Raw genomic sequence first — 22,751 nt, 5'->3', positions numbered from 1 at the left:
TTGTACCTTTCCCAGAAGGGTGGGAACCTTCCCGAACAGTAGAAGGTGGGGGGGGCTATGCAAAGTGACTCCAAGACCACAATGCAGCATGGGTCCCCCGGTGTACGGAGAAAACCCCAAAACAACGAGCCACCTAAGAGTTGAGAGACTGGAGTGATGTCTAGACGTGAAGAGCCGAATGCTGAACCTGCAGAGATGCAAACCACCTTCAGAGCCTCTCGCCCTGACCAAGAGAGACGACCCCGGCGGTGAGACCAGGCTGACTGAGCCGGCAAAGGTACCATCTGACGGGATCAGCAGGCCCTAAAGGCTCTCACGAGGACGTGATCCCCAGCTCTGCGCCTTGTGGACAGAGCTGCGCATATCCTCCTTCTCTGAGTCGCCCGGGAAGACGACGGAGACTGCAGACCCGTCGAGCCACCCAATCCTGAGCTGCTGATCACTTTTAATAAAGGCGTTAAAAAGGAGAAGAAGTCTCCTGGCCCTTTTTGTTTATTTCATCAGGGATTCTGAGCGACAGTTCAGGGTCCGGGGCAGCACTTGGGGGTCCAGGGGCACCCTTGGAGGTCACGGAGGGGAATTTGGGGCCCTTCAGGATCCGGGCGGGCCCTTAGGGGCCTCGAACGGGGCTGTCTGGGGTGCGGGGGGGGCCCTTCAGGATCCGGGCGGGCCCTTAGGGGCCTCGAACGGGGCTGTCTGGGGTGCGGGGGGTGATGGGAGTTGTAAGCGCGGGTATCATACGGTTTAACGGCGCCGCGGAGCATCATGGGAGTTCTGGGCGCAGCTGCAATGGCTCTCGGTGTGGCACAGGGCATGAGAGGAGATGAAGTCCCGGCTGGAATGGGGCTGGTCGTGCGCCGCGGAGCATGATGGGAGCTGTAGTCCTGGAAGCGGTTGGAACGAAATGTTTGGGAGTCCGGGACGGCTCTTGGGGGACACCTTTGTGTCCGAGCCCCGACTTGAGATCTTCTGGGGGAACGTAAACGGCACGGGAGCCCTTGGGAGAAGCTCGGAGAGCTCCAACCAGGCTCTTTAGGGCGTGGGTTGCGGCCGGAGTTTTAGGCGCGGGACTGTGTTCTGAGGGGCTCTGGGGCCGCGGGGGACGAGAGGAGATGAATTCCCAGAAGTGGCTGTACCGGCCATCTGTGGGGGTGGGAGCACTCAGGGGTTCGGGGGTGCTTATGGGAGTCCCGAATGGGCGCTGAGGGGGCACTGTGGGATCCTGGAGGTTCTGTGGAGCGCGGGACATGATGGGCGTTGTTGTTTTGGCTCCAATTGGGCTCAATCGGCCCGCAGGGCATGATGGGAGTTGTAGGCAAAACCAGAAAATACGGCGCCTACCCTAGGCACCCCTCTCGAGGCCCCGGCCTCTGGCGCTGAATGGCTGCAGGCTGTGATGGGCGGGAGCCTCGGCAAATGGGAGGCGGTGGAGGCGGGAGCAGCCAATGCACCCTCTCTTGTCCCTCCCAGTACAGACCAGTCCCTCCCAATACACCTGAGTTCGTTCCCGGTCCCTTTCCAATTCCCCCCAGTCTTCCCCACCTGCTCTCAGTGACTTTGCGATTCCAAACCTAGACACTGGGGCTGCTGGCTGTCCCAGGGAAGGAGCTGGACAAGATGTCCTTCGCCCAGGAGCTGTAATTTGGATTGTCACTTGCTGCTGTTCTTCTGAACTCTTCTCTGTTACGCAGATTGGCCCTTAATGAGCTGGTGGCTCTCCAGTAAATGGTCCTGGAAGCAGCCAGGGCAGAGAATGAACTGAGTTTCTCCTCTTGCCATTGTCGGTGCCATGTCTGGGTGTGCAGATGAGTCTCTTATCTCTTGACCTGAGGCAGCCCTGTTTGGAGGCTGCACTCACAGGCACTGCTATTGTGTAACAGATGACACCAGATTCTTGGGATGGCTTTCCAGAAATGCACCATGGTTAGGGGAAAAGCTTTGTTCTTGCCCTTGCAATGGATTTGCTCAGGGCCAGGATCACAGGTTTGTTCCGAAGGCTGTAGATGAATGGGTTTAAGAATGGGTACAGGACTGTATTCAGCAGAGCTACAATTCTGTTGGTGCTCAAGGAAACAGATTCTGCAGGACGTGTGTAGAGAGCAATGCAGCTCCTGTAGGCAACGGATAAGGTGATGAGATGGGAAGAACACGCAGTCAAAGCTTTCTTCCTCCCAGAGGCTGCTGGAAGATGCAGAACACAGAAAAGGATGCAGATGTAAAATGCCAGAGTCAAACACAAGGAACCCAGCACAACACAGGATATGAAGACAGAGTCTATTTTCCAGAGCAGGCTGGTGTCAGAGCAGGACAGTTTGAACAAGGGGGAGTTGTCACAAAAGAAATGGGGGATCTTGGAGCCACAGAAGGACAGCTCAGAGAGGAAGAGCAGCCGGTAGCTCAGCAGGGCAAAGCTGAGGATCCAAGCAGCAACAACCAGGCGGACACAGAGCTGAGGCTTCACGATGGCAGCATACAGCAAAGGTTGGCAGATGGCAACATAGCGGTCAAAGGACATGACAACGAGCAGCATGAACTCTGTGCAGCCCATAGCAAAATAGAAATAGTTTTGGGCAAAGCAGCTGCTAAGTGAGAGAGTGTTCTGACCAGAACTCAGCATCACAAACAGTTTGATGCTTGTGGAGGATGTAAACCAGATTTCCAGGAAGGCCAGGTTGCTGATGAAAAAGTACATGGGGGTTTGCAGGTGGTGATCCACACACACGAGGAAAATGATGGTTGCATTCCCCATCACTGTTGTCAGGTACGTGAGCAGAAGGACTAGAGAGAAAAATACCTGCAGCCTTGGATCCAGCTCTGGAAAACCCTCTAGGATGAACTCAGTAACTGCTGTTTCATTTTCTGGTCCCATGCTGAATTCCAGCTCATCCTGCTGAGACAGGAACATGGCAAAAACAAGTGGGAAAATTTCACAGTCTGGACAAACATTTCTATCCTTCCTTCTCTGTTTTTTTCTTTTCCTGCAGTCTTGCTATAGAGCACAGAGATCGTGCTTCAAACAATTCTCACACCCTGATTGTTCTGTTTACCATTTCAGGTAGAGATGCCAGGGGTTTATTGTGTTCTTTCTACCTTTTCCAAACACTCCCAAAAAGTTCTTTCACCAGAACAGAGGATTCTAAAGAGTTCTTGGCTATTTCCCCCCTTTCGTGGGAAATTCCCAGCTCACTCAGACCTACTGCAAAATCTGTCACACCCATGTGCCAAACACCTCTCATCTACAGCGCAAACACTAAACTGTGAAATTACATCCAATCTGTACATTGAAGTTCCTTGTTTCTACTTTTCAGTACCTGCCTTTGGACAGGAGTCCCTGAGGATCTGTTGATTCCAAAATAAGCTATCCCAAGTATCTCTTTTGCAACCCTCTGCTTTCTTCCACAGCTTTTCCCTCTCTGGCTCATCAGGAAAGGAGTGGGGAGGGCAGAATAGGGACCAATTATAACTTGGTTTTTGAGTGCTCCAAATGAGGACTGGAATTTATTATGGATCCACACAGAGTGTCACAATCTGAGCTGTCTCCTGTCTGCACCAAAATGCACCTGTTCCCATGCAGTCCTTCATTGCCATTGATAGCAAATAACCCAAGTGCAGAGTGAGAGATTTGTAATTTTTGCTTTGTGTGCCAGATGGGAGCACCCAGCCTCCAAATGTTCTCTTGTCTCTACAGGTTACAGAGGGAGCCTCAAGACAACAAATTCTCCTGGGTGCCTGCAGGGAATAGATTAAACTCACTTTTCAAGTCTCAAATGCTGGATTAATTAAGTAATTAAGTTACTCTGTTTTGAAATCAAAATGCACAGCTAAGGAAAGATACATGAGAAAAATATATGCAATAAAGACTGTATTTTCTAATAAAGTCTAAAATAAAGCTATGTCTAAGAAAAACGTATTTTCCCTTTCAGGTTTTTTGGTTTGCTTTTAGACACGAAGAGCAGAGCAGGTGACTTTGAAAATAGGATTATTTAAAATGCCGGGGAGAAGAGGAGAGGGAGGGTCTGAAGCAGTGAAACAAAGCTCTGTTGATGACAACCAGAGCACCGAAGTCACTGGACCCCTGGGTGGCCCAAGGACTCTCCCATCTCATTGATCCACACAGAGCAGAGCAGAGGCTGGTCTGAGACAGGCCATCAACTTGAAACCAAGTGACTGAGCTCAGTCAAGAGCCCTCAAAATGAACCAGCTCCAAAATGAACAAAAATTAGTCACCTTCGAAATTAACTGTGGGACTGAAATGTTTGGGAGCTCTCCAGGTGGGGCCTCGGGGCAGCCCTCGAGATGAGCATATCCTGCTGTGCCCGGGCCGATTCTTGTGCATAAATGCAGTGACCACCAGCCTGGCTGGAGGCTCTGATGCTTCAGAGACTCCTGTAGCGCGGGTATCATACGGTTTAACGGGGCCGCGGAGCATCACGGGAGTTCTGGGCGCAGCTGCAATGGCTCTCGGTGGGGCGAGGGGCATGACGGGAGATAAAGTCCCGGCTGGAATAACGCTGGACTTGCGCCGCGGAGCATGATGGGAGCTGTAGTCCCGAGAGTGGCTCGAACACAATGTTTGGGGGTCCGGGAAGACGCTTGGAGGACACTTTTGCGTCCGAGCCGCGACTTGAGGTCCTCGGTGGAACTTAAATGGTTCGAGAGCCCTTAGGGGGAGCTCGGGGAGCTCTAACCAGGTTCTTAAGAGCGCGGGGCACGGCAGGAGTTTTAGGCGCCTGACTGTGTTCTGAGGGGCTCTGGGGCCGCGGGGGATGGGAGGAGATGAATTCCCAGAAGTGGCTGTACCAGGCATCTGTGGGGTTGGGATCACTCAAGGGTCCGGGGACGCTTTTGGGGGGTGCCAAATGAGCGCTGAGGGGGCACTGTGGGATCCTGGAAGGCGTGGGGGACACTTATGGAACAGATGGGGGCGGATCCCGGTGTTCTGTGGAGCGTCGGGCATGACGGGAGTTGTAATTCCGGCTCTAATTGGGCTCAATCGGGCCGTGGGGCATGATGGGAGTTGTAAGCAAAAAGGAAAGGCGCCAATCTAGGTACCACCCCCAAAACCGGGTCCCTTGTGCTGATTGGCTGCGGTAGGTGATTTGCGGGAGCCTCGGCAAATGGGATGTGGTGGAGGCGGGAACAGCCCATTCATCCTCCTCCAGCCCCTCCCGGTACTGCCCAGTCCCTCCGAATACACCTGAGTTTATTCCCAGTCCCTTCCAGTTCACCTCAATTTCATCCAGAGGATGCCCCAGTGTCCCCAGTCTTCCCCGCAATATCCCCAGTGTCCCCAGTTTGCCCCAGTATCACTCCCAGTATGTCCCAGTGTACCCCCACAGTCCATCCCCCTCCACCCAGATTCCCCCTCAGTATTCCTCGTATTCCCAGGTTGTCCCACTCCTCCTCAGTATCACTCCCAGTATGTCCCAGTGTCTCCCACAGCCTTCCCAGTGTTCCCCAGTATGTCCCAGTCCTCCCCAGTGTTTCCAAGGACAGTTGAATTTCTGTCGGTGGCCGTGGCAGCCAAACCCAGCAGTGGGGTCAGTGCAGTGCCCATGGCCACAGCCCCTTGCAGTGGCCCCGTGCAGCTTGGGCTGATGATCCACCCTCACAGCTGGCCCAGGGCAGCTCTGCAGTGGCTTTGGTGGCACCTGGGGCCGGCACACACCTGAGCAGTGTGTCTGTTTGCAGTGGGGAAACTCAGGAGTTTCAGATTGCTTCAAAAAATCCCCAAAAAGGGAAAACTCCTCTTAGGCTGAGTGCAGCCAGCTCTGCAAGCATAGCAGGTCCCAGGGGAGTGAGGACAGACAGGATGGGGCTGGGCAATGTGGAGCAAGGTTGTCCACACTGGGTCAGAGCTCCAGGCACAGCTTCTGTGAGCATGCCAGAGCTGCTGAGGAGAGACCCTGGGTCAATATCAATCACAGAATGCTGCAATCACCTCTGATGTAAAGGGAAATAAAATAAAATACATCCTTTAAAATAGGAATGCGTATTTTTTACAAGTTCTTTGAAATCTTTCTCCATAAGTGGACTAGGAAAACTTTAATGACCCTCTCAGGGCTTTTGTGTTGTTTACATCAGACTCAGACTCAGTCCCTGAGAGAGTGTCTTCAAAAAACTTCTCAAGAACTCAAATTTCAATTCAGACTCCAAATTTTCTTAAAGTTTTAATGGGTCCCACTAAGGGACATGACTGAGAAGGTGTCCCCAGATTCCAGTTAGAGCAGAACACTGGAGGCAGTGATGACAGCTGGGGACAAACAACGCCAAGGTGTCTCTGGTGCTGAGCAAAGCTGGATGTGTTTGAGGAATGCCAAGGGCCCAGGCCTGAGCCCCAGCCCCTGGCCAGGCAGATGCTGTCCCTCCCTCCTTGCTCAGGGCTCTTGCCGGGATGGGCACTGGCATGTGGGGATGTGCAATGGCAAGGGCAGGAGCATGGGGCGGCCCCTGCCAGGCTGCTGAGCAGGGACAAGGAGGCAGTGAGGCCCCAGGCCTGCAAGGGTCACTTGTCTCCTGCTCCTGCCTCAGGCCCAGGCCCAGCAGCCATGGCCAAAGTGCTGCCCAAGTTGGCTCTGGCAGGGCTGTCTTGCAGCTGCTGCACATGCCTGTGCCCTGTGCAGCCCAGGCTGTCCCACGGTGTCCCTGCCCTGCGCCTCTGTCCCTGCAGGCTGTCGGCATCCCCCGGCTGCCCCACCTGGCTGGCCCCTTCCTTTGCTGACAGCTCTGCCTCCTGCCTGCCTCTGCCTGCCCACACAAAGCCTGGGGCTGATACCAAAAGGGTTCATTCCACTTTTACCCTGCCTGTGAACTTTCAGCACAGGAACAAGACATGCAGGGGCCGCTTTCCCAGCAAGGATGGTTGGAAGAAAAGAAGAAGACATCTGGCTCAAGGGTGCAGGGATAGAGAAAACAAGGAGGGAATCTGGGTTCTTGAGGTGGGTTTTATGGAAGTGGGTAAATTCTAAGTGGCATTTACTAACTGTTTATAGGCAACACAGTGGTAGAATTACATGTCCAAGTAAGATTAGGATTTATCCCTCACTAGAGCTCAGTCCTGAATATATGACACTCTCTGAAATAGCAAATGAGTGTTCAGGACCCTTATTCTGATATTTCAGAGAGTTGGTGACAGTGGTTCCTCACAGAACCAAGGAGTCAGCTGTGATACTGTGCAAACTCATGGAACAAAGGGTCCATTGTGACACAGCAGAACCCCATGGAACCAAAATCCATTTGGGCACATTGGGGCCACATTGAACCAATGGTCCATTGTGATACTAAGGATCCAAGGAGACCATTGTGACCCTGAGAAACCTCATGGAACCAAGGGGCCATTGTGACACAGCAAGGCCTGGTGGAACCATGGGTCCATGGTGGCACTGCAGAACCCCACGGAACCAAGGTGACCGTGTTCTACTGCGGGACATCATGAAACAAAGGGTCCATGGTGACACTGCAGAACCAAGGAGACTGCTGCTGGCAGTGTGAGAGCTCATGGAAGCACAAGTCCATTGTGACACAGCAAGGCCTGATGGAACCAAGGGTCCCTTTTTAAACTGTGTGGCCTCATGGAACCATGAGCCGTTGTGACACAGAGTGGCCACACAGAGCCTAGGGGCCACTGTGACACTGCGGATCCAAGGAGACCATTGGGACTGAGGAACCTCGTGGAACCAAGGGTCCATTGTTCCACTGTGGGGCCCTGTGGAACCAAGGGGAGCACAGTGACATTGCGGGGCCTTATGGAACAATGGAGACTGTTCTGACACTTTGGGACCCAGTGGAACCAAGGGGCCATTAGAGCATGGCAGGGCCTGGTGGAATCAAGGGGACTGCAGTGAACACTGTGGGTGTCCATGGGATGAAGGGTCCATTCTGACACTGTGGAACCAAGATACCGTTGTGACACTCTGGGGCATCATGGAACCAAAGGTCCATTGTGACACAGCGTGGCCACATGGAACCATGGAGGCCATTTTTACACTTGGAGGCCTTGTGGAACCAAAGGGCCATTGTGGCACTTCAGAGCCTTGTGGAATCAAGGGGACCATAGTGACACTCTGGGGCTCCATGAAACCAGTGGTCTGTTGTGACACTGCAAGGCCTTGTGGGATCATGGAGACCATTGTGACACTAGAAGGTCTCATGCAAGCAAGGAACCATTGTGACACTCTGGAGTCTTGGCAGACTAAGGGGAAGTTGTCACACTGTGTGGCACCTTGGAACCAAGGAGGCCATTGTGACACTGCAGGAACTAAGGATCCATGAACATTGCAGGACCCCATGGAACCAACGGTCCGTTGGGACATTGTGGGGCCTCATGGAATCCTGGAGGCCATTCTGACAATTTGATGCTTCATTGAAACAAGGGGCTCTGCAGGGCCTCATGGGTCCAGGAGACCCCTGTGACACTGCAAGTCTTCATGGAAACAAGGGTCCATTGTGACACTGCAGCACCAAGGAAACCCCTGTGACACTGCCAGGCCTCATGGAAGCAAGGGACCATTGTGCATTGAGCATTGTGACACTGGAGCCCCATGGAAACAAGAGGCCAGTGTGACACATCTGGGCCTGATGGAACCAAGGATCCAATATGACACCACCACTGGGACACTGCAGGGCCTCATGGAAACAAGGGAACAGGGAACTGGTCTGGTTGGCTTGGTCTGACTGGTCCAACTGCCCTTGACATGTTGAAGGTCTCTTCTCTTGTACCCCTGAAACCCTGGGGCTCTGGGCTTTCCTTCAATTGGAAAAGAACTGCCCTTCTCATTCAAGCATCCATGGCCATAAAAGGATTCCGTCTCCAAAATTCCCAATATCCAGGGATTGTTCCCAGACAAAATCTGCCATTGCCAGCAAGTCTGGCTGACCTGGTCTTCCTGAAATTTCGGTCTCACCTGCCTTCAAACACTGAGGCTCCACCCTTTCCTTCCTATGGAAAAGAACTATGTTTTTGCAAGTGCTCATGGCTAAAATTGGGATTCCACCTGCAAAAGTCCTATATCCATTGATTGCTTCTACACAAAAGCTGCCTGTCCAGCCAGGTCTGGCTGGCCTTGGCCTCCTGAGGGCTGGCTCTCACCTGTCTTCCAAGCACAGGGGCTCCATTCTTTCCTTTCTGTGGAAAAGAACTGGCCTTCTCCTCCAGGGAGAAATGGCTGAAATTGGGATTCCACATTCAAAATTTCCAATATCCAAGAGCTCCTCCAAGACAAAGCTGCCAGGACAGACAGACAGGCCTGGCCTTGGCCTCTGGTGACTGCAGTTCATCAGCTCCTGAAACACTGGGGCTGTGTGGTTTCCTTCCTGTGGGGATCATGGTGACACTGTGGGGCCTCGTGGTACCAAGGCCATCACTGTGGCTCTGCTGGGCCGTATGGTCCCAAGGGGCCAGTGTGAAGCAGCAGGGCTTTGTGGAACCAAGAGGCCATTGCTGCATTTCAGGGCCTCGTGGAACCAAAGGTCCGTTGTGATCCTGCAGGGCACCGTGGATCCATGGAGAGCATTGTGGAATTGCAAGGCCCCATGGAATCATGGAGAGCATTGTGACACTGTGGGGCCCCACGGAACCAAAGGGCCACTGTGACCCTGCACGGTCTCATGGAAGCACGGGGCCACACTGCAGAAGCAAGGAGAACATTGTGACACTGCAGGGCCTCATGGAACCAAGGGGAGATGGAACAGGTTTGGCTGGTTTGGCCTCCCAGGGGCCACTGAAAAGGTCCAGCTGATCTTAGAATGCTGAGGGCTGCCTCTCATCAGCCCCTGGAGAACTGGGACTCTGTGCTTTCCTTAATGTGGAAAAGAACCATCTGTCTTCCCAGGTTCTCACAGTCAAAACTCATGCTCCCTCTGAAAAATTCCCTATATGCAAGGGAATCCATGACAAAAGCTGCCAGGACAGAGAGCTCTGGCTGGCCTTGGCCTCTGTTGGTCACCTCTCATCTCAAGAAAGGCCTGAGGAAAGTATTTGAACAGGTTTGACTACAGGTTTGAACATCAATGGGTCTCTCATCCTCTAAAAAACTCAGCTGCTCTTCTGATCATATGTGTCTTTTGTTTCCTCAGTGTGTCTTATGCATGAAATATTATTTTCAGGTTCATAATATTATTCTTTTCACTCTACCAGTGTTATCTGACACAAAACACCTCCTCTAAATATGGATCCTGGTCACTGTACAAGCAAACACAAGAAAGAATCCAGCAGGAATGATTTGTCCCTGCTCTCATCTGTCCCATCTCCTCTGGAGCTGGAGGTGCAGCCCCAGCACTTGGCAGGGCTCAAGGGCTCACAAGCTCAGCTCCCACCCAGAGAACTTGCAGACCCTGGGCTGCTCTTCTTGGCCCCTGCACGCTCAGCCAGGCTGAGATGGACACTGATGGTTTCTGGGCCAGGCTCTCTGAGCCCAGCCCAGCTCCCTGCAAGCTCTGTCAGCTGCCCTGAGCTCTGGGCAGCACCAAGGGCCTCTCCCCAGCCCAGCCCAGCCGGCTCTGGCCCCACAGCTCTGCTCAGACCAGGGTGCTCTGGGCACTGCCCCACGGCCTCAGCCCCTGGCAAGGGCACAGCAGCAGCTGCAGCTGCCACAGGACTCAGCCCCAGCATGGGGGAATGTGCCTGGCCAAGGGAAAGGAGGCTCCCTGGGTGCCCTGCTCTCCTCTGCAGGAGATGCTGAGAGCTCTGCAGCCCCTGCTGCCATCCCATCTGCCCAGGGCAGCACAAGAGCCCCGGCCTTGGGGCCCTCAAGAGCTGCTCCTGCTCCAGGCCCAGGGCCCATCCCAAAGCTGGGCCAGCCACAAAGCTGTGCCCATTTCTGTTCATTTCTGCTTTGATGAGGATGGATCCTCAGCACCTTGTAGGCGTGTGATAAATTTTACTTTTACAGAGGCCTCTTCTTTGTTGAGCTCTTCAGTTCAGGAATTCAGTGACAAAGGCTCATAAACATTTGTTCAAAACACCCAAACAAGAGAAGGCCGAGGGAATAATTCAAATCTTCAGTTCTTCTGTGCTTAATTAGACAAATTTCAGAAGTGTATTCAAAGTGAATCTACGATATTGAAAACAATGCAGACAGAATTATTTAGTCGTGTTTAGTTTTCTTTTCCTGTTTATAGATTGGTATCAGCAATCCTCAGTAGATATTGATCCCCAGCCCCTCCTCATGCAGTCTGAACAGATATGAAAATCAAGACCCTTCATGGCTGGCAATCAATCACATTTTGTCTCTACCCCCTCCCCACCATTTCCCTCATCCAACCCCTGTCACTCAGAGCAGCTGAGGAATGGAGTCACATCCAGGGGTGTTCCCAGGGCTCAGGACTGGGGCCAGGTCAGTGAAATCTCTTTATTGCTGATCTGGATGAGGCCATCGAGGGCACCCTCAGTCAGTTCCCAGGTGAGCCCAAGCTGGGTGGCAGTGTGGCTGTGCTGGAGGGTAGGAAGCTCTGCAGAGGGATCTGGCCAGGCTGGAGCCATTGGCCCAGGACAATGGGATGAGGTTCACCAAGGCCAAGGGCCACCTCCTGCCCTGGGCTCACAACCACCCCAAATCCCTGGCTGTGCCCTGCCCCTGATCCCCACAGCCTGTCCTGTTTCCTTCATCCCTGCACTGCCAGGGACTCTCTGGGACAAGGGAGCTCTGCTCTGGGGATGGAGGGAGGTGCAAGTGCCACCACTGGAGTGGGAGCCAGAACTCACCAGGTTTGTGTCCTTTGGCGGTCAGGAACTGGTGGGACTCAGAGCAGAGAAAGTTTCTCTTTATGGCCAACAGACCATGGTTGAACAGGACACAATTCAATAACAATCATGCTCTTCCCTGAGCCATGTGCATGGTCTCAGCAGCGTCTGACATGTCCACCATCCGCAAGTGATTTCCATACTAAAATATCTTTTAGAAAAATATGTTTCTGTGATAGATATAAACACAGTGAAGTTCTTGTATCAGGATGCCCATCCTGGAGTAGGGGCAAAGCAGCCTGAACAGTTCCTGATTTGCAAAGCTGTCAGTGGTACATGGAGAAGGGTTTCAGGCTGCTTTTGGTGTTGAGAAAATGCTGAAACCAGCCTGACTCATTTCATCTCCTCCTGTCCTGGCTGATCTCCCCTCTTTCCCCTCCCACCCATTGGCTTTTGTCTCCCCCCAGGCCCCCCAGTGAAGAGCCTGGCTCTGTGTTCTCCATCCCCTCCTGGCTGGCACTGCCAGGCTGGGATGAGGAGCCCCTCAGCCTTCCCTGCTCTGGGCTGGACCAGCCCAGCTCCCTCAGCCTCTGCTCACAGCCCAAGGGCTCAAGCCCCACCTTGGAGGCCCTTCCCAGGCCCTGCTCCAGCTGCCAGACATCTTTCCTGTCCTGGGACCCCAAACCAGGCCCCAGTGACCTGGATAATCCACATCCCGGATGTCCTGGTCACCCGGCCCTTGCCCCTTGTCCTCATGTCAGCTTTTGGGGTTGATCTTTAGGAACATCCTTGAGGGGGGCTGTGCCTTTAGGTGGGCTGGGGGGATTCCGGGGTAATGAAGCCTTAATTGGTCTTATCCTAGGGCAAGGTATTACAGCTCCAGAGCTCAGCCCCCAAGGGGACGGAGTGCCAGAGGCCAGCTCGCTTAGATCAAGGTCGCGGGTCAGCCCCTAGCAAGCAGGGGGATATTCAGCTCTTATAGTGATTAGCCAGCTTTTATGATTTCAGCTTTGCTTGCTAGGCAGCTTGCCCTTGGCTTGAGGCTTCAGCAGACGGAAAGAGAGGAGAAAGAAGAAGACACTGGCCATTCCACAAAGATGGCTTTATTGGAGGGGTCCGTGAAGGGTCTCAGCTCTTCTTCTTCTTCTTCTTCTAAGTTAGTAGGGGTACAATATGCTACTTTTATAGCCTTGGGCCCAATCCAATCTTGACCAATGGCAAAGGGTTAGAGGGACCATAAGTGACCAATAGTAGGGTTAACAAGATATTGACTTACATGGCTATAGGGATAGGTTATAGGGCAGATGTCCATGGAGTCAGGAAGCTTCTTTGCTGCTGTGTCTGCATTCCTATTGTTCAGATCCTTCATGGCTCCTTTGCTAAACCTGTGGTGTTTACTACACCAGGGGGACAGGGACCCTGCTGGGCATGAGCAGCATTGGACTTCTGGAGGGAAACTGTTAGGGGGAGCTGGGGCAGAGTGACCAACCCAGTGACTTTACACAGATCTCCTGTGATGTCACAGCCTGCTCTGTGATGTCACAACTCATTATCAATGTCACACAGATGGTCTCTGATGTCACAGCCAACCCTCTGGTGTCATAGTCCGCTCTGTGACGTCACGCTCCCACCCCCTCCCCGTGATGTCACAGCCTGCTCTGTGATGTCACAACTCATTATCAATGTCACACAGATGGTCTCTGATGTCACAGCCAACTCTGTGTTGTCATTATCTCCTCTATGATGTCTGACCTCTGCCCTGTGGTTTCACAGCTGGCTCTGTGATGTCACAGAGACAGCCTATGATGCCGTAGCTGCTTGATGACATCACATAACTCACTCTGTAATGTCATAGCCCACTCTGTGATCTCATGTTACCAGATGATAAATTGTCTACACCAGGTGAGCACTCACAATGCTGGTTCTCCAAAACCCCAGGCCTGTGGAAACCACACAATGCCCATTGTGTGAGAAGGAGAACTGAAATTCACCAGCCTCAGTGTCCTGCCAGCTCAGCCAGGCCCACTGGAACATTGGGGTCCATGAGCACCAGGGACCACCAGAGACCCCCCAGGACAGGAGAATGCATGCAAAAGGGGAGGGGACATATGTTAATGATTTTGGAGACATGATTATCATACATTTGTTTAGTTCAGGAAAATCAATGAATATGTGTGCAAAATACAGAATGTAAACAGAAATTTTCCTGCCCTCAGCATGCATGGCTTTGGGAAGAGCTATCCCCCTGTGCATCTGGCCAAATAAAGAATGCTGCTTCTTAATGCTACACTGGGGTAATGGAGTTATATTATTGTGCCAAATTTTTGGTAACAATCCCACTCCCAAGGAAAGCTCTGTCTGCTGCTGTTCACAAACAGAGAAGGGCTGGTGGGAGATATGGTGGTTGAAGGCTGCCTCCGTCCAGTGACCATGAAATAATCAAGTTTCCAATATTCTGTGAAAGAAGGAGGGGCAGCAACAAAACTTTATCACTGGAATTAGGGAGGGCAGACCTTGGATTCAGGATGCAGATTTGGAGAGTACTGAATCAGGTACTCATTTTATACGGGAAACAGCCCTTAAAAACAAAGGTGTCCAGGAAGGATGGATACACCTCAAGAAAGGAATCTTAAGGGGGAAGGAGCAGCCTGTCCCTCTGTGCCGAAGTTGAACCAGAGAGGAAAATTATTGTCCTGGCTGGGCATGAACTTTTGTGGGAACTCAGGAAAAAAGAGGGTGAATCACCATTGGAAAGAAGATCAGGCATCTTAGGAAGTGTTTAAGGATGTTGTTAGGTCATGCAGAAGGAAAAGTAGAGTGGTGAAAGGTCAATTAGATCTTAACCAGGCCATTTCTGTGAAAAATATTAAAAAATGTTTTTAAAAATAAATTAATAGCAAAAGGACGGATAAGTAGAACATCTAATCTTTATTGGATGCAGTGAGGAGTAGAGTAACTAAGGATAAGGAAAAGCTGAGCTGCTTAACACCTTCTTTACCCCAGTTTTCAACATTAGGACAGGTTGCCCTCAGGACAAGTGTTCTCCTGAGCTGGTGGATGGGCACAGGGAGCAGAACAGCCCCCCTGAAATCCAGAAGGAAGCAGCTGGGGACCTGCTGAGCCAGATGGGCAAGAAGGCCAATGGCTCCTGGCCTGGATCAGGAATGGTGTGGCCAGCAGAAGCAGGGCAGTGATTCTTCCCCTGCACTCAGCACTGCTGAGGCCACACCTCTACTGCTGTGTCCATTCCTGGGCCCCCAATTTAGGAAGGCCATGGAGGGGCTGGAGCGTGTCCAGAGAAGGGCAAGAAGGCCAGTGAGGGGTCTGGAACACAAGTCCTAGGAGGGGTGGCTGAGGGAGCTGGGGTTGTTTATCCTGGAGAAGAGGAGGCTCATTGGAGACCTCTTCACCCTCTGCAACTCCCTGACAGGAGGGCGCAGCCAAGGGGGGATCGGGCTCTTCTGACAGGGAACAGTGACAGGACAAGAGGACACAGCTTAAGATGTGCCAAGGGAGGGTTAGACTGGACATTTGGAACAGGTTCTTCACAGAAAAGTCGATTGGCCATTGGAAGGGGCTGCCCAGGGAGCTGATGGACTCACTGGAGCTGTCCCTGGAGGTGTTTATGGAAAGACTGGATGTGGCACTCAGTGCCATGGTCTGGGTGACAAGGTGGTGTTGGGTCACAGGTTGGAGTTGCTGATCTCCAAGGTCTTTTGCAGCCTGTGATTCTGTGATGATTGTGATACTGCGTGGCATCATAAAACCAAGGGTCTCTTCTCACAGTGCAGGGCTAAATCAAACCAAGGAGTCCATTTTGGGACTCTGCCGCCTCATGGAATTCAGAAGACTGTTGTAACACTGTGTGGCTTTGTAGAAATGAGGAGACTGTTGTGACATTGTGCGGCCTTGTGTGACAATGGGGCCATTCTGACAATGCAGGGCCCCATGGAACAAAGAGCCCATTTTTGCACTGAGCACACTCATGGAATGAAGGAAACAGTTTTGACAATATGGTGCCCCTTGGGACTAAGAGGCCATTGTGACACTGCGGGGTCCAGGGAGAACACAGAACACTGTGAAACCGAGGGGCCCTTTAGAATCAAGAGGCCATTGTGACTCTGTGGAACCTCCTGGAATCATGGAGACCCTTGTGACACTCCAGGGGCTCATGAAGCAAGGGATATCAAAAGTTGAGTGCGAGTGTGGATCTGCTCAAGGGTAGGAGGGCTCTGCAGAGGGCCCTGGACAGGCTGGATCCAGGGCCCAAATCCAACAAGGTGAGGTTGAACACAACCAAGTGCCAGGTCCTGCACTTTGGCCACAACAACCCCTGCAGCGCTACAGGCTGGGGACAGAGTGGCTGGACAGCGGCCAGGCAGAAAGGGACCTGGGGCACTGATGGACAGCAGGCTGGACATGAGGCAGCACTGTGCCCGGGTGGGCAGGAAGGCCAATGGCTCCTGGCCTGGATTAGGAGTGGTGTGGCCAGCAGGAGCAGAGCTGCTGTGCAGCCCCTGACATACCCCCAGCTCTGCACAGAGACATTGCTGCTGCAGGTCCATAGTAGGCAAGGAAATGGGTATCTCTGCAGAAAACTTTTCTGGGAGATCCTTTAGTTTATTTAAAGCCACTGAGAGCACAGGACCTTATTGGTACAATCTGTGGCCACAGGGAAGATGGAGAGAAACAAAATGAGAAATGGCACAAACAATGGCATGCCTTTGTGGACAATATTTAAAAACTAAAACAAAGGAATAAAAAGAACAAACGACCAAACCCAAGTACTATCAAAGATGACTCTTATTAGGAGTGACTTGCAGAAACTGGCCAGCAGTTTATTGTTTCTGAAACCATCCAGTCATCACTCTCCACACTGCAGCCTTGAGCTCCTGGTTCCTCAGGCTGTAGATGAGGGGGTTCAGGGCTGGAGGCACCAACGAGTACAGAACTGACACTGCCAGATCCAGGGATGGGGAGGAGATGGAGGGGGGCTTCAGGTGAGCAAACACGATAGTGCTGAAAAACAGGGAGACCACACCCAGGTGAGGGAGGCAGGTGGAAAAGGCTTTGTGCCGTCCCTGCTCAGAGGGGATCCTCAGCACAGCCCTGAAGATCTGCACATAGGAAAAAACAATGAACACAAAACAACCAAAAGCTATGGAGACAGTGAAAACAGAAACTTTTATTTTCCTGAGGTAGTATTTGGAGCAGGAGAGCTTGAGGATGTGTGGGATTTCACAGAAGAACCGGTCCAGGGCATTTCCATGGCACAGGGGCAGGGAAAATGTATTGGCTGTGTGCAGCAGAGCATTGAGAAAGGCACTGGCCCAGGCAGCTGCTGCCATGTGGGCACAAGCTCTGCTGCCCAGGAGGGTCCCGTAGTGCAGGGGTTTGCAGATGGACACGTAGCCGTCGTAGCACATGATGGTCAGGAGGGAAAATTCTGTTGTGATAAAGAAGAGAAAGAAGAAAACCTGTGCAGCACATCCTGAGTAGGAGATGTCTCTGGTGTCCCAGAGGGAATTGTGCATGGCTTTGGGGACAGTGGTGCAGATGGAGCCCAGGTCGCTGAGGGCCAGGTTGAGCAGGAAGAAGAACATGGGCGTGTGCAGGTGGTGGCCGCAGGCTACGGCGCTGATGATGAGGCCGTTGCCCAGGAGGGCAGCCAGGGAGATGGCCAGCAAGAGGCAGAAGTGCAGGAGCTGCAGCTGCTGCGTGTCTGCCAATGCCTGCAGGAGGAAGTGCCTGATGGAGCTGCTGTTGAACATTTGCTGCCTTAGGAAATGGTTTTCTGCTGAGGAGGAAAAGGCAGGACAGAGCCGGGCTCAACACAGAGCAAGATATATTGCATATCCTACAGCAATTCAACATTCAGGATCTCTCTTTTTGGAACCACTTCTCTGCATTCTCCTCACCTGGGACCTGGGTTTTTCAGGCATTGAGACCAGGGGCTCCCAAACAGGCTCCAGAGGATTCCTTCTTTTTGTTCAGTGAGAGGCAACTGAGAAGGCTGGGTGATCACCAATTAAATGGACTCCTGAAACACCAGAATGCTTTTCAGTCCTGCTGTTTGCAATTTGCCCATCTGAAGAACTGAGCTGAGGAAAGTCCTTGTCTTTTTTCATCCAGTTGCACCTGCCACAGTTAGGAGTGGTTGCGAGTGTTTGAAATCCCTGACATTTCTAAAGCACTGCAGGTGAAACCGTGTGGGTGTGAGAGGCACAGGGATGGACTCTCAGTGCAGGGACAAGAGACCAGCTCTGCCCATCAGGGCTGTTCTCAGCTGCCCCTTGCTGGCAGCTTGGAGCTGAAGGAGAGGCACCCAGAGGAGTTCCCCTCAGAGAAACAGGGCAGTGCTGAGGGCAGAGGGCTCTGGGCAGAGAGCAGATGGACAGAGCCCTCGCCTTCTCCCAGAGTGCCTCATGAGGATCTCAGCTGTCTCCTGCCAGGCTGGTGCACAGAGGGATCATTGCAGTGCCCAGGTGCAGCTGCCCAGCAGCATTTCCCTGGCCCTGCCACTGAGCTGTCTCTTCCATGGGGATCCCAGGCAGCCCAGAAACAGCACAGGAGAGCTGTGCCCTTCTGGAGAGCACCCTGCAGCCCTGCAGGACACCCAGGGAATGAGCTGAACGGCCCTGAGGGCACCTGGGCACTCTGCTCCCACAGACACATCTCCACAGCAGGATCCAAGGGGTCCCTGCCTGGACGGGCACCTGCCAGCCCCAAACCCTGGCTCTGCCTCAGAAACCCCAATGGTGGCAAAAAGGACAGCACAGGCACCTGGAGATGGCAGAGAAATGTCACAATGCTCCTGCCAGGGGACAGCAGGGACATAGAGACTGATGGAAATCAGGGGCTTGTCCTTCCTTCCCTGGGCTCTGGCTGCTGCAGGGGCTCTGCACAGCCGAGCCCCCGTGGGATGAGGGCAGGGGCTCTGTTTAGGATGGGAAAGGAGCCCAGGGAGGAGCTGCTGGGGGAAGGTGCCTGAGCCACAGGCACAGCAGGGAGGTGCCACATCCCCCAGGCCAGCATTTGTGGCAGCACCTCCCTGTCCCTCCCTGCCCGTGTCTCTGCTGAGTGGGGCTGTTGCTGCCAGCAGCGTCTCCCTGTGCCCAGCTCCGCTCCCTGCCAGGGCTCACAGAGCCCATCTCCACCCCACGGTCCTGGGGCAGCTCTGCCTGTCCCTGCAGGGACCTGTCCTGTGCCTCTGAGGGGGCAGCAGGGAAGCCTCACTCTGGAGCTTGTTCTGCTCCACACCAGGACATCCAGGAGAGCCATCCTGACAGGTCCTGTCAGTGCTGGCATTGTCAGAGACACTTCCAGGAACTCACCTGCATTGCTCTGCAGCCAGAGACTCACTGTGTCCAGGGGCTGTGCAGATTTCTCCCCTGATGGGGTCTCTCCTGTCCGCCCACCCCACCCCTTTAACCTCTTCGTCACTTGTGCTGCCTGCCCTTGCCGCCTGCAGATACTCCCCTGTCTGCCCTATGGCCGCCTCCTCTGCAGAGGAGGAACTGGGTGAGGGCTTGCAAAAGATCATGGAAACTGTGGGATGTGCCAGCCTTAGGAGAAGCCTCCAGGAATGGAATTTTAACTTTCCTAGAGGCAGAGAATTATTCATTCAAACCCTGGGAAAATTTGTCCCCTGGCAAGAGCTCAATCACCCTCCCAGCCCAGGCTGCCTCTGCTCTCTCTGTGCCTCTGTGCTGTGCCCGGGTGGCTGCAGGCAGAGCCCCAGCCCTGCTGGGCTGGGAGAGGAGCTGCTCCTGGCCAGAGCTGTCTCTCTGCAGCTCTGCTGCCCTTGCCAGGAGCTGCCTCTGTGCCAGGAGCCTGGCCCATCCCAGCAGCAGAGACACTGCACAAGGACTTCTCTTGTGGGTTGGGTGCTGAGTCCCTGAACATCAGTCCCTGAGAGAGAGTTGAAGAAATCTCTCAAGAATTTAAAGTCACAATCAATCTCCAAATTTTCTTGAAGTTTTATGGGTCCCACTGAGGGACATGACTGAGAAAGTGTCCCCAGGTTCCAGTTAGAGCAGAACACTGGAGGCAATGATGACAGCTGGGGACAAACAAGGCTAAGGTGTCTCTGGTGCTGAGCAAAGCTGGATGTGTTTGAGGAATGCAAAGGGCCTACCCTGAGCCCCAGCCCCTGGCCAGGCAGATGCTGTCCCTCCCTCCTTGCTCAGGGCTCTTGCTGGGATGGACACTGGCATGTGGGGATGTGCAACGCAAGGGGAGGAGCATGGGGCGGCCCCTGCCAGGCTGCTGAGCAGGGACAAGGAGGCAATGAAGCCCCGGGCCAGCAAGGGTCACTTGTCTCCTGCTCCTGGCTCCTGGTTCCACCAGGCCTTCCTGCGTCACAATGGTCCCTTGGTTCCAAGAGGTTTCTCAGGTCACAATGGTCTCCTTGGATCCACAGCATCACAATGGATCATTGGTTCAATGTGGCCCCAATGTGCCCAAATGGATTTTGGTTCCATGGGGTTCTGCTGTGTCACCATGGACCCTTTGTTCCATGAGTTTGCACAGTGTCACAGCTGACTCCTTGGGTCTGTGAGGGACCACTATCACGAAATCTCTGAAATATCAGAATAAGGCTCCCTACCACTAATGTGCTATTTAAGAGGGAATCATTTATTCAGGCTTAAGGTCCAAAATGGGATAACTCCTAACCATATGTGTACATGTAATTGTACCAGGGTGTTCCTTATATACAGACCCTAAATATGAATTACAATTTACCCACTTCCAAAAAACCCACTCCAAGTTCCCAGATTCACTCCTTGTTTTCTCTATCCCTGCACCCTTGAGCCAGCTGTCTTCTTCTTTTCTTCCAACTATCCTTGCTGGGGAAGCAGCCCCTGCATGCCTTGTTCCTGTGCTGAAAGTTCACAGGCAGGGTAAACATGGAATGAACCCTTTTGGTATCAGCCCCAGGCTTTGTGTGGGCAGGCAGAGGCAGGCAGGAGGCAGAGCTGTCAGCAAAGGAAGGGGCCAGCCAGGTGGGGCAGCCGGGGGATGCCGACAGCCTGCAGGGACAGAGGCGCAGGGCAGGGACACCGTGGGACAGCCTGGGCTGCACAGGGCACAGGCATGTGCAGCAGCTGCAAGACAGCCCTGCCAGAGCCAACTTGGGCAGCACTTTGGCCATGGCTGCTGGGCCTGGACCTGAGGCAGGAGCAGGAGACAAGTGACCCTTGCAGGCCCGGGGCCTCATTGCCTCTTTGTCCCTGCTCAGCAGCCTGGCAGGGGCCGCCCCATGCTCCTGCCCTTGCCATTGCACATCCCCACATGCCAGTGCCCATCCCGGCAAGAGCCCTGAGCAAGGAGGGAGGGACAGCATCTGCCTGGGCAGGGGCTGGGGCTCAGGCCTTGGCCCTTTGCATTCCTCAAACACATCCAGCTTTGCTCAGCACCAGAGACACCTCGGCCTTGTTTGTCCCCAGCTGTCATCACTGCCTCCAGTGTTCTGCTCTAACTGTAACCTGGGGATACTTTCTCAGTCATGTCCCTCAGTGGGACTCATTAAAACTTCAAGGAACTTTGGAGTTTCAATTTAACTTTGAGTTCTTGAGAAGTTTTTTGAAGTCACTCTCAGTCACTGAGTCTGATGTAAACAACATCAATGCCCTGTGAGGGTCATTAAATTTTTGCTAGTCATGTTATTGGGAAAGATTTCAAAGAACTTGTAAGAAATACACATTCCTATTTGAAATGAAGTATTTTAATTTATTTCTCTTTAAAGCAGAGGTGATTGCAGCATTCTGTGATTGATATTGACCCAGGGTCTCTCCTCAGCAGCTCTGGCCTGCTCACAGGAGCTGTGCCTGGAGCTCTGACCCAGTGTGGACAACCTTGCTCCACATTGCCCAGCCCCATCCTGTCTGTCCTCACTCCCCTGGGACCTGCTGTGCTTGCAGAGCTGGCTGCACTCAGCCTAAGAGGGGTTTTCACTTTTTGGGATTTTTTGAAGCAATCTGAAACTCCTGAATTTCCCCACTGCAAATAGACACACTGCTCAGGTGTGTGCCAGCCCCAGGTGCCACCAAAGCCACTGCAGAGCTGCCCTGGGCCAGCTGTGAGGGTGGATCATCAGCCCAAGCTGCACTGGGCCACTGCAAGGGGCTGTGGCCATGGGCACTGCACTGACCCCACTGCTGGGTTTGGCTGCCACGGCCACCGAGAGAAATTAAACTGTCCTTGGAAACACTGGGGAGGACTGGGACATACTGGGGAACACTGGGAACGCTGTGGGAGACACTGGGACATACTGGGAGTGACACTGGGTGATACTGGGAGAAACTGGGGACACTGGGGATATTGCAGGGAAGACTGGGGGACACTGGGGCATCCTGTGGATGACATTGGGAGGAACTGGGAACAACTGGGAATGAACTCAGGTGTATTGGGATAGATTGGGCTGCACTGGGAGGAACTGGAGGGGCACTGGTGTTGAACTGGGTTCTACTTGGGATGAAATGGACTTTACTGGGGTTATACTGGTCTGTACTGGGAATGAACTGGGCTGTACTGGGAGGGACTGGAGGAGGGTGATTTGGCTCTTCCCACCTACAACGCATCCTACTTGCCGAGGCTCCCGCCCATCAGCAGTTGCAGCCAATCAGCACCTGGCATTCGGGTCTGGGGGGCGGTGCCTAGAGTGGCACCATATTTCTTTTTGCTTACATCTCCCATCATGTCCCACGGCCGGATACAGCCCCATTGAAGCCGGGACTACAACTCCCGTAATGCCGTGCGCTCCAAACAACCCCGGGATCCGCCCCCATCTGTCCCATAAGTGTCTCCCAGACCCTCCAGGATTCCTCAGTGCCCCCTCAGCGCCCATTCCGGACTCCCCCAAAAGCGTCCCCGGATTCCCTGAGTGCTCCCAACCCCACAGATCCCCGGTACAGCCACTTCTGAGAATTCATCTCCTCTCATCCCCCGCGGCCCCAGAGCCCCTCAGAACACAGTCCCGCGCCTAAAACTCCTGCTGTGACCCGTGTCCTAAAGAGCCCGGTTAGAGATCCCAGACCTCCTCCCAAGGGCTCCAAAGACGTTTACGTTC

The 22,751-nt window shown here is 53.4% G+C and overlaps 1 protein-coding gene across 1 annotated transcript; it reads right to left on the bottom strand.

Annotated features, from left to right (window-relative positions):
* Window positions 1-1,924: 1,924 nt before the first annotated feature.
* Window positions 1,925-2,869, bottom strand: LOC128949448 (olfactory receptor 49-like). The gene has a single exon (XM_054294307.1). The coding sequence runs from the start codon at window positions 2,867-2,869 to the stop codon at window positions 1,925-1,927; it is 945 nt and encodes a 314-aa protein (XP_054150282.1).
* Window positions 2,870-22,751: the final 19,882 nt, after the last annotated feature.

This window comes from Melozone crissalis, unplaced genomic scaffold, assembly GCF_028551555.1.
Source record: "Melozone crissalis strain CALT ecotype California unplaced genomic scaffold, PUWL_Pcris_2 ptg000231l_1, whole genome shotgun sequence".
In the NCBI taxonomy this organism is placed as follows: Eukaryota; Metazoa; Chordata; class Aves; order Passeriformes; family Passerellidae; genus Melozone; species Melozone crissalis.
This window is presented reverse-complemented; position numbering and strand designations above follow the sequence as displayed.